This window comes from Capsella rubella, unplaced genomic scaffold (genome assembly GCF_000375325.1).
Source record: "Capsella rubella cultivar Monte Gargano unplaced genomic scaffold, Caprub1_0 scaffold_5, whole genome shotgun sequence".
Lineage (NCBI taxonomy): Eukaryota > Viridiplantae > Streptophyta > Magnoliopsida > Brassicales > Brassicaceae > Capsella > Capsella rubella.
This window is the reverse complement of record NW_006238919.1, coordinates 8400131-8412441: the sequence shown is the minus strand read 5'-3', so window position 1 is coordinate 8412441 and position 12311 is coordinate 8400131. Positions and strand designations below refer to the sequence as shown.

At 39.0% G+C, this 12311-nt stretch overlaps 3 protein-coding genes across 4 annotated transcripts; 2 read left to right on the top strand and 1 right to left on the bottom strand.

Annotated features, from left to right (window-relative positions):
- Nucleotides 1–243: 243 nt before the first annotated feature.
- Nucleotides 244–1550, bottom strand: LOC17884822 (F-box protein At3g49510). Of its 2 annotated transcripts, XM_023783329.1 has the most exons (2): nucleotides 915–1550; nucleotides 244–809 (listed from the first exon to the last, which is right to left on the bottom strand). In XM_023783329.1, exons 1-2 carry the CDS (start codon nucleotides 1548–1550, stop codon nucleotides 354–356), a joined length of 1092 nt encoding a protein of 363 aa, XP_023639097.1. In that variant the 3' UTR covers nucleotides 244–353. The 2 variants fall into 2 exon arrangements, with proteins under 2 accessions (XP_023639097.1, XP_006293126.1); XM_006293064.2 differs by having other exon boundaries at nucleotides 244–1550.
- Nucleotides 1551–2590: 1040 nt separating this feature from the next.
- On the top strand, nucleotides 2591–7247 carry LOC17886790 (RNA-dependent RNA polymerase 6). Its single transcript, XM_006290456.2, has 3 exons — nucleotides 2591–2724; nucleotides 2994–5712; nucleotides 6137–7247. The coding sequence occupies exons 2-3, from the start codon at nucleotides 2998–3000 to the stop codon at nucleotides 7013–7015; spliced, it is 3594 nt and encodes a 1197-aa protein (XP_006290518.1). The 5' UTR covers nucleotides 2591–2724; nucleotides 2994–2997; the 3' UTR covers nucleotides 7016–7247.
- A 340-nt stretch (nucleotides 7248–7587) lies between these two features.
- Nucleotides 7588–11629, top strand: LOC17884680. Its single transcript, XM_006292734.2, has 5 exons — nucleotides 7588–7908; nucleotides 8172–9616; nucleotides 9849–9947; nucleotides 10030–10204; nucleotides 10605–11629. Exons 1-5 carry the CDS (start codon nucleotides 7635–7637, stop codon nucleotides 11444–11446), a joined length of 2835 nt encoding a protein of 944 aa, XP_006292796.1. The 5' UTR covers nucleotides 7588–7634; the 3' UTR covers nucleotides 11447–11629.
- Nucleotides 11630–12311: the final 682 nt, after the last annotated feature.

Sequence of the window (12311 nt, the reverse complement as noted above, 5' to 3'; positions counted from 1 at the left end):
GGTTGTTTGAGCTGAATCTGTGTGGCTTTTTTGCAACGGTGATTATTGCAGAAGCAACAGCATTCAGCTCACTGTTAATATATTACATACAGTGGCTGGCCAATAAAAAAACTAACTCTGTAAAAGGTAAACAATGATGATACCATCAATATAAAAAGATCTTAAATCTTTGAACCAAGATGTCAAAATGGAACTTCCAAGTTTAAAACATTACACTTGAAAAAGTGATTTCAAAGCAAGAAACATGAAGCAGTCTTCAAACAAAATGGAACTCTATCACCTATTTCTTCAAACGAGAAGCAGTCTTTTTATGCTCAAAGCAAGAAACAACATTTAGAAGTAATAGAAAAGGACTAAACTTGCAGTTGCACTAAACTTAGAACATAAGAGGAGCACACAAGTTCGCCTCGAGTCCCCTGGGAATTCGAAAGTAGTCCGATGTTGACAGATTTGAAGTATCCATCACCTCCAACGATGAAAGCCATTTGGTTGATACACGTCCCGGTACCATAAGTAAAAAAAAGCACAGCTACTTTCTCCTCCTCGTCAATGAAGAAGCTCCTAGGTGACAATTTAGTCGAAAAACCATCCGGTAAACCATTAATCAGTGACATGTCCACAGTCAAAAAAGTGCTCCATGTTACCGCATTGGGCTCAATCTTAGTCGAAATCCAAATATCGTATGTCTCAAATGTGTCGTAGTGGTTGTACAGCACAGCGAGCTTCTCATTTCTAGCCCAAGATAGAGTCAAATATTCAAATGTAGGAGAGGGAGGGTTAAACGGCAGAGGCAAACGCTTTCCAAATCGCTCTGTTGTGAAATCAAAACAGAGTAAATAATCTTCAATGTCTGTTACCAACAGATCATATGCATCTGTTGGTGACATCACTTCTGGTTCTTCCTCTGTTGTTACATCTTGAGCGAAAAAGTAAGTGTTTCCCTTCAAAGACACGCCACTGTAATAAATTGGTACATCCCCGTCCGGATTGACCTCAAGAACCCTCCAAGAATCAGAGCTAAAATCGTAGACATCAATGTCTCTTTTTAGACCTCTTCGGTTTCTCTCGCCATCATAAAGAAACCTCAAGATTTTGTGGTTATGGTTGTTGTCGTGTCCGAGAGCAAACCTGTCATATATGTTGAATTCATCGTTTCTTGGTTGGATACACTTGGTTTGCCCTAAATACGGATTCCATACAACGAGGCTCGAGTTGTGTTTGGCTACGCATAACAATAAGCCATCGCAGTGATAGACGTTAGATATCTCGACTTGATGATTATTAGGTATACTTAGTTGCTTTATAGATGTATCTATCAAATCTTCTTTGTTGCGGATTCCTTGGAGATCGAATCTCAACGAACAAACCCTAGAATCTGAAACCATGAACTCCAGAAACTGATGTGATGGTACTTTTTTACCAAGGATGTGATTTTTGGATGTAGTGTTCCACATCTTACAAGTAGATCGCACTGCGTTTAGAGATGTCAATGGAACCCTAGAAAATACCTCTCTAACCAAATCATCTGATAGATCAGATATTGTCGCCATTCTTCCAACTTTTCTCAGGAGATTTTTAGTCTTACTTCTTAAATCTTCCAACTTTCATGTTTTAATATCGAACTCCTTTATTCTAATTGTATCTATCTAGGTTCATAATCATGGGCCTATTATTTTTAAAAACCTACAAGTCCATGGGGCCTATTTATTTAAAAAACCCACAAGTCCATGTATAATACATGGTAATTTAGAAATCACATTCTTTTTTCCGAAATGTGAATTCTATTAGCCAACAGTGAAAATTAAGTTTTTCCAAATAATAACCAATCAAAACAAAATTTGAAGATGAGTTTGATAGTTTAGAAAATAAAATATATTTTAATATCAATTATAATAAAAAATGAATAATTACAGCCAACAGTGAAAATTAAGTTTTCCAAATAATAACCAATCAAAACAAATTTGAAGATGAGTTTGATAGTTTAGAAAATAAAATATATTTTAATATCTATTAAAATAAAAAATGAATAATTACAGCCAACAGTGAAAATTAAGTTTTTGCAAATAATAACCAATCAAAATAACATCTTATGATGAGTTTGATAGCTTAGAAAATAAAATATTTTTTTAATATATATCACTTCAAGTTTCTGAGGCATTTTTTATAAGCTTCATTTTAAATGAAAATTTCTTGACATTTTGAGATTTTCTTTATAAACACTTTTAACAAATATTAAATTTCTAACGAAAATTACTTGAGCCTTCTTATAATCAGGGATTTTTTTATTCTTAACCCTTGATTTAAACATGGTAAAATTTCACAAAAATATACCAACATATAAAGTTTCTTATAAAAGAAAAAGCAATGTCTTCTAATTCAACTTATCCAATATACCAATAAGTCTCTCTCTCTATAAGCAAATTACATCCGGATACTTATTGAACAAACAGGCTCGAAAGGGCGTGGTTCAAAACACAATTAGGCCCAAATTTAAAAAGCCCATTAGAAGACGATTAGCACGTGAGCAGCACAAACAAGCCCTTCGTCTGTCTTCAGTCACTCTCTACATTGATTTCATCAGTCTCTTTCGTTTACTGGGGAGAATAGTTAAAGTCACTATGGAGAGAGATTAAAAACGGAAGAAGTCACTCTCTCTACTCACTAATCTTCTCTCCGGTCTCTGCATTGCTTCTATATCGTCTTCAGTATCGAGAGCCTAATTTGGTATTTATTCCCGTTTGATTCAAAGCTTATTCAATCCCTAGTTTTTTTTGGTTGATCAACTTGTAGTTTGAATCATCGATTCGATACTGTCTCTTAATCGATTCGATTTTAGTTTTGTTTTTCGGTTTTCTGATTACTGGAGACTTAGAAAATTCTCTGCTGTTACTAATATGCCTTATCATGATTTCTAAAGCTAGTGGGTTATTCCTTGGAAGCTTCTCTTTAGATTTTTTGAAGTGGCATGACTGTTTTTATTTTCTATTTTACAGGAGAATGGGGTCAGAGGGAAACATAACGAACTCGGTTGTGACACAAGTAAGCATTGGTGGATTTGGGGAGTCCACTACTGCAAAACAACTTACAGATTACCTTGAAGATGAAGTAGGACTTGTTTGGCGATGCAGATTAAAGAATTCTTGGACTCCCCCTGGGTCTTATCCTAATTTTGAAATCGCCGACACATCAAATATCCCCAGAATTGATGATTACAAGAAAGTGGAGCCTCATGCATTTGTCCATTTCGCACTTTCCGAATCAACAAATCATGCCATGGATGCTGCAGGGCAATGCAAGCTCATCTTGGATGGCCAGCCATTAAAAGTCAGCTTGGGGCCTAAGAACCCGTATACCCTTAACCAGAGAAGAAGGACGACTACACCTTATAAGATGACTGGCGTTTCACTTGAGATTGGGACCTTGGTTTCCCGGGATGAGTTTCTTGTTTCTTGGAGAGCTGACGGGGTCAATTTCCTGGTAGATCCTTTTGACAACACTTGCAAGTTTTGCTTCAGCAAGAGCACTGCATTCGCTTTCAAGGACGCAGTGATGCATGCTGTGATAAAGTGTGATTATAAGTTGGAGTCATTGGTGAGAGACATACAAACATTCAGGCAGTATAGGAACTCGCATGGCTTTGTGCTTCTTTTGCAGTTGGCTTCGTCTCCCCGTGTCTGGTACAGAACTGCTGATGATGATATATACGAAACTGTACCTTTTGATCTCTTGGATGATGATGACCCTTGGATCCGTACCACTGATTTTACTCAAGTTGGGGCAATTGGTCGATGCCTTTCATATCGAGTGCTCATATCTCCTCGCTATGATAAGAAATTGACAACAGCGTTAGATTATCTAAGGATGCGGAGGGTGCAAGAGGAACGTGTGAGGTGGCCTCCTCGGATCCGTGATGAGCCGTGTTTTGGGGAGCCTGTGTCAGATCATTTCTTCTGCATTCATCACAGGGAAGGAATCTCCTTTGAGATTATGTTCCTAGTAAATTCGGTATTGCACAGAGGGGTTTTTAACCAGTTTCAGTTGACTGAACGTTTCTTTGATCTTCTAAGAAACCAACCCAAGGATGTCAATGTAGCTTCTCTCAAGCATCTCTGTACCTATAAACGACCAGTTTTTGATGCGTACAAGAGGTTGAAGCTTGTTCACGAATGGATTCTGAAAAATCCAAAGCTTTTAGGGAGTCATGAAAAATCTGAGGATATCTCTGAGATCAGAAGACTAGTGATTACCCCAACCAGAGCCTATTGCTTACCCCCAGAAGTTGAGCTCCCCAACAGGGTACTCAGAAAATACAAAGCTGTTGCTGAAAGATTTTTGCGCGTTACTTTCATGGATGAAAGTATGCAGACCATAAATTCGAATGTTCTCTCTTACTTTGTTGCTCCTATTGTCAAGGATCTGACATCAAGCTCTTTCTCCCAGAAGACGTACATTTTCAAAAGAGTGAAGAACATATTAACCGACGGGTTTATGCTATGTGGTAGAAAATACAGTTTTCTCGCATTCTCAGCCAATCAACTGAGAGACAGCTCTGCATGGTTCTTTGCTGAAGACGGGAAAACAAGAGTGTCAGATATAAAAACATGGATGGGGAAGTTCAAAGACAAGAATGTGGCAAAATGTGCTGCTAGGATGGGCCTGTGCTTCTCCTCCACATATGCCACTGTAGATGTCATGCTTCACGAGGTTGACACCGAGCTTCCAGAAATTGAGAGAAATGGGTATGTTTTCTCTGATGGAATTGGTATAATCACACCTGACCTCGCTGACGAAGTCATGGAGAAACTTAGGTTGGATGTGCACTGCACCCCTTGTGCTTATCAGATACGTTACGCAGGTTTCAAAGGAGTTGTTGCTCGTTGGCCATCAAAAGGTGATGGAATCCGTCTAGCCCTTCGAGACAGTATGAAGAAGTTCAATTCCAACCATACCATCTTGGAGATCTGTTCCTGGACGAGGTTTCAACCTGGATTCTTAAATCGCCAGATAATTACTCTTCTTTCTGTACTAGGTGTTCCGGATGAAATATTCTGGGCTATGCAGGAATCCATGCTCTGTAAACTGAACCGCATCCTTGATGATACAGATGTGGCATTTGAAGTTCTCACAGCATCATGTGCTGAACAGGGAAACACTGCAGCTATCATGCTAAGTGCAGGTTTCAAACCAAAAACTGAGCCACATCTACGTGGAATGTTGTCTTCAGTCAGAATTGCACAACTCTGGGATCTCAGAGAAAAATCTCGCATTTTTGTTACTTCAGGAAGGTGGCTAATGGGTTGCCTTGACGAAGCAGGGATACTTGAAGAAGGCAAATGCTTTATCCAAGTCTCAAAACCGTCTATAAAAAATTGTTTCTCTAAACATGGGTCTCGTTTTAAGGAGACTAAAACAGATCTGCAAGTAGTTAAAGGCTATGTAGCCGTTGCTAAAAATCCTTGTCTTCACCCAGGGGATGTAAGGATTTTAGAAGCTGTTGATGTACCCCAGCTTCATCACATGTATGACTGCCTCATTTTCCCTCAGAAAGGTGATAGGCCCCATACAAACGAAGCTTCTGGCAGTGACCTTGACGGGGACCTGTACTTTGTGGCTTGGGATCAGAAACTCGTCCCTCCCAGCCAAAAAAGCTTTCCGGCCATGCATTATGATGCAGCTGAAGCGAAGAGTTTAGGCCGTGCTGTCAACCACCAGGTCAATTTTCTACTTCCCACTTTTATTCCGTTTAAGCTGAAATGATGACACTTAAGATAAGATGGATAGGTGATTCCAGTATATCTCTCTGATTTTTCTGAAAGTGCTGGATTGTTTGTTTTTGCATTCTTGTAGCGATTATTTGTGCTTTCTTCTGAGCTCTTAGATTGCATGGTATGGGTTATTAACAGCATACTGTGTCCAGTCTGCAGGAGCTAAGATGATGACATATAATAAATTTTTGTCATATATATTGTTGATTCTGATTTGAGTTTTCGGCATGCCTAACTGTGACGGTTTAGTTATTATCAAGTGCATTATCGTGCTGCTAGCGTCTGTCAATCTAGTTATGATTTCTTTGTTTGATTTATTTTCTTGTCACCTGCATAACAATTCTTGGGTAATTGTTCTATTTTTGTTACAGGATATAATAGATTTCTTTGCAAGAAACATGGCAAATGAGAGTTTGGGTACAATTTGCAATGCACACGTCGTCCATGCTGATAGAAGTGAGTATGGAGCCATGGACGAAGATTGTTTGCTACTGGCAGAATTAGCTGCCACTGCAGTTGATTTCCCAAAGACTGGGAAAATCGTGTCAATACCCTTCCATCTAAAACCAAAACTCTACCCAGATTTCATGGGAAAAGAAGACTACCAAACTTACAAGTCAAACAAAATCTTGGGTCGGCTTTACAGAAGGGTAAAAGAAGTTTATGATGAAGATGCAGAAGCTTCCTCAGAGGAAAACCCAGACCTAAGTGATATCCCTTATGACACTGATCTTGAAATACCAGGATTTGCAGATTTGATCCCCGAGGCATGGCGTCACAAATGTTCTTACGACGGGCAGCTCATTGGTCTTCTCGGGCAATACAAGGTTCAGAAAGAGGAAGAGATTGTGACGGGGCATATCTGGTCCATGCCTAAATACACAAGTAAGAAACAAGGGGATCTGAAAGAAAGATTGAAGCATTCTTATAATTCCCTAAAGAAAGAGTTCAGAAAAGTATTTGAGGAAACAATCCCTGACCATGAAAATCTCAGCGATGAGGAAAAAAACATCTTGTATGAGAAGAAGGCTTCAGCTTGGTATCATGTCACTTACCATCCCAAGTGGGTGACGAAGTCTTTGGAGCTGCAAGATCCAGATGAGTCGTCTACTCATGCCGTGATGCTGAGTTTTGCTTGGATTGCAGCTGATTATCTTGCCAGAATCAAAATCCGGTCACGGGAAATAGGGAATATGGACTCAGCCAAGCCTGTTGATTCTTTGGCCAAGTTTCTTGCTCAACGTCTCTAAAAGGTAATGTTCGAAAGCCGTAAGGCCACTCTGCCAAGTATCTGTGGAAATTCACAGATTCTCCTACTAGATTGAATGTGCTTTGTCATATTCTGGAAAATTTGTATATGATGAAACATCTTGTTGTACAGGTTTTAATCACCTCAACTCTTTGCCTTTGTTTGTGGTTATGTATTTTACTATGTTAAGCGTTTTATGTTTTAGAATGAAGTTGGATTGGCGTTTTTGTTTACGTGGGAGACCAAATATGTGAATGCTCAAAATAAGTGGCGCACGGTCTAAAATTGTGAAAAAATAAAATGTAATCTTATAAGATTAGGAAAATATATCAAATGAATAATGATCTAGAATTGATATATTTTAATCATTCCGGTATTTATCTGCATTTTATATTCATCTGTGATGATAATTAAACAACTACAAAGTTAGTTATGATTTTTTTTCTTTAATTAATTGTTTAGATAATTACAAATCTTATTATAGGGCTCTCCTTTTAGACCATTAAAAGGCCCATTAAGAGCTAATCCCGATAAACTTTGACATTCTTAACACTCAGCTGCAGTAAAACTTTGTTCTTCTTCTTCACCAGTCTCTCCTCGTTTTGTTTGGTGAGAAAACGATGGCCGATGGATTTGGCTATGGAGGTTTCTCCGGAGTACCGTACCCGTTTTGGCTAGCTTCTCCGTCTCCGCATCCTCCAGCTTCTGCGCCGCCGTTTCTGCCAAGGAATCCTGTTGAATCCTATGATCCAACCCAAGAAGTGTTTGATCCGATGATATATCATGGCTCTTATCAACGATCGCCGGTTGATTGGTCGAATAACCCATCGTATCGTGAAATTTCTCGCTCTCATACGCCTTCTTCATCGTTTTACGCTGACAATAATCGACCTGGTATGATTTGAATTCCCTTTTTTGGAAACAAGTTTGGGGTTTAACGGTACTGCGATGGTTTCGAATTGTGGGTTTGATGAGACTGTTTTGATTCGTTTGGGTTTGATCTTTGTACTGATAGCTAAGTTCGATTTTAAAATTTTCACTAGGATATGATCATGGTCTTGTATTACTGGTTTTAGTGTGTATTGGATTGTTGGTTCTGATTGATTTGTGTTTTTTTTTTTAGTTCTTTGTTTTAATTCAAACGGATGTATTTGCAGGAAATTATGGTCGCATGGGTGAAGATTCTTCTAAAGACATGTTATCACCGAGTGGATTTTACTCTTCAAGGGAATCATCATCTGATTTTGTGTCACATCCCACTGAGAATTTCTCGGAGAGGCAACGTTTGAGCTTGTTGCCTACCTATAACTCACCTACGTTAGCTCCTGTGTCTTCTTATGCAGATATGCTTATCCTAAATTCTCAGGAACCATTCTTTACGCCTATCACGTCTTCTGGTGTGTACTCCTCTAGCAATACTCTTGATGAGAAACGTCCTGGATATTACTATCCTGGCTCGGATAGAAGACCTGAAACTATGAATCTTGCACCTGGTTTTCATGTGGAGCCTAACCTATGTGTTACAGATTGTAAATCATCTTTGCCAATGTCAAATTTGAAAACACAAGCTGTCTTTGATGGAAGTCAGACTGGGATTCATTTAGGAGATGGAAGATCATTCCCTAGCAACAGTGATGTTTATAGTCATGCACCTGAGAATATTGCTGGAGCTCAATCCAGCTTGCATGGTTCTTCGATTGAACCAGTTAACTTTGATGTGCTGCTTGGATATGGTGAAGCTACTGGTCATGTCAAGCCTTCACCCGAGAATCCAGATCTTCACAATCGGATAGTTGGCTCGCAAGGTTCGAGAAGTCCACAATCTTCCCACCCGCTACCATCTGATATCAAATCCTCGGTGTCACTGATTACGGATAAACTGGAAGGTAGTGGTGTCTCCTCCTTTTGTCAGAGGCCTTATACCTTGGTTGCGGACAGTGATAATGGTGTTTCTGAGAGCTCCTTGAAGAATGAAATTGAAGATTTAAACTGTGACGAGCCTCGATCTTGGAGCCACTTCGTGGTGTCTTCTGAGGGACCTTCAGCTCCGACGATGTTTTCTATGGGAAGTGACTCACGTGGTGCAGTGAAAGTGGATAGTGAGAATGCTCAATCGGCTGTCAACTATAAACTCCCTTTTGAAGGTAGTACTAATCAACCTAGTGAAGATGTTCCCGCCAACCAAAAGCCTTGTAGGCTCCAGGGACAAACATTTGATATAATGAATAGAGATAAGAAGACCAGATTGTTGACAGATCTGGGTCTCGATTTGAGTAGTAGATCAATTGCAGATGATGTTTCAACTGGCAGATCACCTGAAAGGCACTTATGTGATCAAGAAGATTTCCCATCTCCAACTTCTTCTCCAAGAGTTTCTTCCGTAGTTAATGCTATGCATAATCTGTCAGAAGTGCTTGTTTATGAATGCTTTAACAATGGAAGCTGGCTGAAGCTGGAGCAACTTGAGAACCTTGATAAAGTAGTAGATAATCTCACCAAGTGCTTGAAGAAAATTACTGATGATAAGACAACTGCAGGGGAAGCGTCACTTCCAAATCAAGCTGTGAATGTTACCTGTCCAAACGTGGTTGACCTTCCTGAGGTATGCTGCTGTTTGACCCCCGGGATTTTGTGATTAATAAGTTAAGAAAAAAAAAATTTGCATACTCTGTGAGATAATATGTATTTGTGATCTAGAACACTACTTGTGATAACAAGAGTACTTACATGTTATGAGCCTAGGTTAAGTCTTTATTTGTACATGTTCGAGACCTATTTAATTTTTGTTAAATGAAACATATTGCTTGTTCTTGTTTAACGGTGTCCTTGTTCAGGCTGCAAAGGAAGTTGTTAAAGGCTTTCAAGGCTCTAATGTCAAGCCACTAGACAGTCTTCGCGTCGAAAATCCGGTGGATAAGAATGAGATGACCCAGGTATCTACACCTTACACGTACATAGTATTTGTGTGCATCTGCATCTTTTTTAAAGTCTACCTAATGAGTCTTAACTTTGCAGAGTATTAGGAACATACTTGCTTCCAACTTTCCTGATGGTGAAGAAAGTCACCCACAAACTCTCTTGTACAAGAATCTCTGGCTCGAAACTGAAGCTGCCTTATGTTCCACAACTTGCATGGCTCGGTATCATCAGATCAAGAACGAGATTGGTAATCTTAGATTTAACGATAAAGGTTGGTAACTTTCAAAGTAACAGTCTCATCTGTTTGAAATTTTTAGTGACTAGAGCTGCATTGCAAGTGCATTTTTCCACAACCCAGTCATCGATGCTACTGCTATTTTTAAGTACTTATAACAGATCCACATGCAGTTAAACACTAAAAATGACAGTAGAGATTGCCGATCAGTATGCTGTTTCTCTCGGGTCCTTTACGAATTTATGTAAATCATCTGTAGTCGACCACTTTTGTTTCGTTCTCTGAGAATGGCACGTGGTAGTTCTTTTATGGATCGGATTTAACCCGATTATAGATCAATTAGAAATACTTACCTTGCACATCATTTTGCAATTTATTTTTGGAGCACATCTGTACCTATTCTTTAACCGTTCATGTTCTTGCTTTCTTTTCCCAGAGATCTCTGCAGATGCAGAAACCTTTATGCAGGAACCTTCTCTTAACCCTCAGAAATCGGTTCCCATCATGAACTCTGCGAATGAAGAGCAGGAGACAACTGGATCGATCATCAAACATGGAAGCAATTGTGGGGACAATGTAGTAACAATGAGTCATGACGCACCACAAAGCTCTAGATTCAACTCAGATCATGTGGATGCGGTATTATCGCTTATGTCCAAAAGCTTTACTGGTGGTTTCGAACACACCATTCATGGAAACGTAAGGCCTGATGATGCTGCAACCTCTGGAAAGATACCAGATGCGACACGACAGGAATTCCCTGCATCCACTACAGAGAACGAACATAATGATGTTATAGACCAGTTCCAGATTCTTAAGCATCAAGAAATAGAGCGCAAACTCAAGTCTCAGAAGAACCCAGATTCAGACATTGATGTTATGGACCGGTTTCAGATTCTGAAGCAGCAGGAAACAAATCGCAAACTCAAGACTCAAAACTGCCCAGAGACCAATATCGGTGACCAGGAGGAGAATCCAGAAGCGGAGATGGCTATTATTGGCAGAAGCAGTCACGTGGGTGACGTGATGAATAGATTCCAGATACTGAAACGCAGGGAAGCTGAGCAAGTGCAGAAATCTCTCAACAACTTGGATATGGATTCAGATTCAGACAATGACCAGCAACGAATGTGTGATCATCTCTGGTCAGCTTCGATGTTAACAGTACCTGAAAATTCTCCGATAGAGACATGCGCTGGCGAAACAGAACCATCTACATCCGGAAAAGGCTACGAGAGCCCAGCCTCGGACTGGGAACATGTCCTCAAGGATGATTGAGTAGTGGAACTCTCGTGGGCAAGAAGTAATTCGATCCTCTAATGAAGCTTGTTAGTATAAATAAAAAGGATTTGTGGAACAACATGAACGCCATTTATGAAAACGTGTGTTGTGTATGATAGGGGATGAAACTGCGTAAAGTGGTATTACTGATTTCAAAATATGGTCTAGTTTTTAGTAGTAGAATCGCTCTTTTAATGTTCTACAAAAAGTCATTTACAAAATATATCTAAACTCACTCGCAAAGGAAATGCATGGACTCGCATCACTCACCAGATTATGAATTTTTATAAATGTATGGTTACTACGAAAAGTAAGGGGGGTGTATTGGAAGTAACATTTTAAGAGATTTGAATTTTATTGAGATTTTGATGATTTTAGGGAACTTCATATAATTTATGTAAAATTCTTTCAAATCCCACATAAAACTTTGAGATTTGGATTCTTGTATTTTTAATTAAAGAAGTTTCATGAAATCCTCTGAAATCCTTTGAAATCATTTAAAATCAAATCCACAAACTGTTTTCAATAACAGCGGATTTTAAGGTGGATTTTAAAATAATTAGTTAAATAATAGTGGATTTCATAAGACTTTTAAAAATCCATGATTGAATAACACAGAATTTGTAAACTTTTTACAAATCACTTGAAATTTCACTTTGAATACACCTCCTAAATATATCTTTAATTTGCAAAAAGATAATAACACGAAAAATGAAATATAAAGATGCGGGAATATTTTGTCATAATCTTGTATTCTTCACTGATCATGTTCAGTGCGAAACGAGAACCAATTAAGGTCTAGTGCTAAGTTTTGAAGTATGGCTGAAGCCGCAAGTCCTCGGAAAAAAGGAACTTATAAGAA

Excerpts from the sequence above, each read along its gene's own strand:
- LOC17884680 (XM_006292734.2), top strand. The coding sequence starts at position 7,635 with ATGGCCGATGGATTTGGCTATGGAGGTTTCTCCGGAGTACCGTACCCG. Across the intron at positions 9,948-10,029 it reads ATAAGAATGAGATGACCCAG|AGTATTAGGAACATACTTGC; the intron begins GTATCTACACCT and ends TTAACTTTGCAG. Across the intron at positions 10,205-10,604 it reads TCTTAGATTTAACGATAAAG|AGATCTCTGCAGATGCAGAA; the intron begins GTTGGTAACTTT and ends TTCTTTTCCCAG.
- LOC17884822 (XM_006293064.2), bottom strand. The coding sequence starts at position 1,550 with ATGGCGACAATATCTGATCTATCAGATGATTTGGTTAGAGAGGTATTT.
- LOC17886790 (XM_006290456.2), top strand. The coding sequence starts at position 2,998 with ATGGGGTCAGAGGGAAACATAACGAACTCGGTTGTGACACAAGTAAGC. Across the intron at positions 5,713-6,136 it reads GCCGTGCTGTCAACCACCAG|GATATAATAGATTTCTTTGC; the intron begins GTCAATTTTCTA and ends TTTTTGTTACAG.